Source organism: Corapipo altera, unplaced genomic scaffold, assembly GCF_003945725.1.
Source record: "Corapipo altera isolate COAL_440 unplaced genomic scaffold, ASM394572v1 58269, whole genome shotgun sequence".
In the NCBI taxonomy this organism is placed as follows: Eukaryota; Metazoa; Chordata; class Aves; order Passeriformes; family Pipridae; genus Corapipo; species Corapipo altera.
In genome coordinates this window covers 1-2,933 of record NW_020888396.1, presented here as the reverse complement: position 1 = coordinate 2,933, position 2,933 = coordinate 1, and the positions used below count along the sequence as shown (strand labels likewise).

Here is a 2,933-nt window from a genome sequence, read left to right as displayed (position 1 = left end):
CGGCGGAGGAGGCGCGGCTGCTGGCCTGGCTGCGCGGCCCGGCCGCGGGGCCCGCCGGCCCCGAGCTCGCCGCCTACGTGTCGGAGCTGGCGGCGCTGGGGCTGGCGGAGCTGGGCCGGGAGCCGGCGCGGCTCGCGGCGGAGCGGGAGCGGGTCGGGGCCGAGACGCGCCGCCTCGCCTTCGAGCACTACCGCGCCTTCATCCGCTCCGCGGAGTGCACCGGCCGCGCCGGCCGCGGCTTCGGCGGCATCGAGAGCCGCCTCGGCAGCCTGCTGGAGCGGCTGCCCGCGCTGCAGGACGCCTGCCGGTGCGGGACGGGCATCGGGGAGGACGGGGGGACCGCGGCGGGGAAGGCGCGGGTGGAAACGGGGACAGGAGGGAGCAGGGATGGGATGAGGCTGGGGCAGGGTCTGCGGGAGCAGGAGCGGCCCTGGGCAGGGGAGGGTGGGCTGGGGGCTGCGAGGAGTCCCGTGCTGAGCTCAGTAAGGGCCGGGACTGGGCTGGGCTGGAGGCAGTGCTGGGGGGCTCCTGGGCAGCTCTGGGAGCGGCCGCTGCGGGTGGGAGGGTCACAAGGTCCACCCGCTGCAGGGAGGGCCCTCCTGCTGATGCCATGTCAACCCCCAGGACCTTCATGCGTGATGCTGAGGCGATCGCCTGCAGCCGGCGGATGAACAGCCTGACCCTGAACCGGCACACGGAGATCCTGGAGATCCTGGAGATCCCACAGCTCATGGACACCTGTGTCCGCAATGGCTACTATGAGGAGGCACTGGAGCTTGCGGCCTACGTGCGCCGGCTGGAGAGGAAGCACAGCAGCATCCCCGTGATCCAGGTAAGCCCCACTCTGACCTGCCCCATAATCCAGGTGAGCCCTGTGCTGTCTCTGCCCCGAGGTCAACGTGAGCCCTACTCTGCCCTACACCAGTGCCCCCTGAGTGCTCTCTCCCTCTGCAGGGCATCGTGGAGGAGGTGCGCCAGTCTGCCCAGCTGATGCTGAACCAGCTGATCCAGCAGCTCCGCACCAACATCCCGCTGCCGGCCTGCCTGCGCGTCATCGGCTTCCTGCGGCGCATGGACGTGCTCACCGAGGCTGAGCTGCGCGTCAAGTTCCTGCAGGCACGTGACGCGTGGCTGCGCTCCATCCAGGCCTCCATCCCCGACCACGACCCCTATGTGCACATCACCAAGACCATCGAGGCCTGCCGGGTGCACCTCTTCGACATCATCACCCAGTACCGCGCCATCTTCTCAGACGAGGAGCCACTGGTGCCGGCCGAGGGCACGGTGCCTGCCGAGGGGGCCATCTTCCATGGCTGGGTGCTCCAGAAGGTCTCTGAGTTCCTGCAGACACTGGAGCGTGACCTGGACCGTGGGGTGGGCAGCCGGCTGGACTCGCTGCTGGGGCAGTGCATGTACTTCGGGCTGTCCTTCAGCAGAGTGGGCGCGGATTTCCGCGGGCAGCTGGCCCCCCTCTTCCAGCGTGTGGCTGCCGATACCTTTAGGAAGGCAGTGGAGGAGGCGGTGGAAAAATTCCAGGAGGAGATGAATTCCTACACACTGATCTCAGCGCCAGCCGTACTGGGGGGCGGTGCGGCAGTGCTGGTGCCCACGGCCCAGCCCGGGACACTGCAGCCCCCCATGGTGCTGCTGGACTTCCCTCCCCTTGCCTGCTTCCTCAACGGCCTCCTCGTTGCCTTCAACGACCTGCGGCTCTGCTGCCCCATCGCCCTGGCACAGGATGTCACTGCCTGCCTGGACACTGCCCTTGGAGAGGTGAGTCTGGGGGATGGTGCTGGGACTTGTGCTGGGAGAACACAGGATGCGTTTGTCCTGGCCTGAGTGGGTTGGAAAAGCCTCTGAGATCATCAAATCCAGCCATTCCCCCAGCACTGCCAAGGCCACCACTAACCCATGTCCCCAGGTGCCACATCCACATGGCTTTTAAAACCCCCCTAGAGCCAGCACAGGGGACAGGCACTGCTCTGGTCCTGCCACACTGTGGCTGGTACAATCCAGGTGCCATTGTCCTTCTTTCCCACCTGGGCTCATGTTCAGCCACAGTCACTCCCAGGTGCCACCTTTGCCTCTCTCCCCAGGTGACCAAAACCATCCTGGCCTTCCACCGTGCGGAGGAGGCGGCTTTCAGTGGGCGGGAGCAGGAGCTCTTTGCCCAGTTCTGCACGGCCTTCCTGGAGGACCTGCTGCCTTACCTGAACCGCTGCCTCCAAGTGCTTTTCCCTCCATCACAGATCGCGCAGGCACTGGGTGAGATCCTGGGCTTCGGTTTTCATTATGGGGTGGTAGCTCTGCTCCCATCCATGGTTTTCCCCTGCAACATTCAGTGGGCCCTGCCCTGCTGCTGCCCCTCTATAGGGGTCCCGTTGCCTGCAGCCCCCCCGACCCCACTCTCCCCTCTCCCAGGCATCCCCCCCACCCAGCTGCAGCGTTTTGGCCGCCTGGGCCGCATCGACGTGGCCGCGCTCAGGGAGCCGCTGGCTTTCCTGCTTCCACCGGCACCAGGCGAGGAGGAGCCAGCCCAGGAGACCACCCTGTGCCCGGAAGGGGAAATCGCGGCCGTGCCCACCGAGCCCCCAGAGAGCCCCCCCGAGGGGGCTGTGCTGCCAGGTGACCCGGTGGCCACGGGGTAGCCGGGGAGCGGCGCGGCCGGGCCGTGTCTCCCTGTGGCAGTGACCTGTCCCCCAGCCCAGCCCGTCCCCTGCCCGCGGCACCCCCACGCACCGAGCACACCCTCCCTGTTTCCTGTTTGCACCGGGGCCGCCAGGGGGCGCTGTCCCGCCGCCGGTGCGCGCGCACCCGGTGCTCGATGGCGGCGGCGCTGGGACGGGCGGTGGGACGGGCCCGCCCGGCCCTCCCGGTTCCCCCGCGCCGCGGGTGCGGGGACGGGGACGCGGCGGGCTGGGCCCGGCGGGAGC

The 2,933-nt window shown here is 68.6% G+C and overlaps 1 protein-coding gene across 1 annotated transcript; it reads left to right on the top strand.

Annotated features, from left to right (window-relative positions):
- Positions 1–5: 5 nt before the first annotated feature.
- Positions 6–2,927, top strand: COG8 (component of oligomeric golgi complex 8; the record flags this gene model as incomplete). Its single annotated transcript, XM_027633082.1, has 5 exons — positions 6–307; positions 625–832; positions 955–1,773; positions 2,097–2,265; positions 2,422–2,927. Coding segments are annotated over 5 exons (1,725 nt in total), but the record flags the coding sequence as incomplete, so codon positions are not given.
- Between the last annotated feature and the right edge of the window lie 6 nt (positions 2,928–2,933).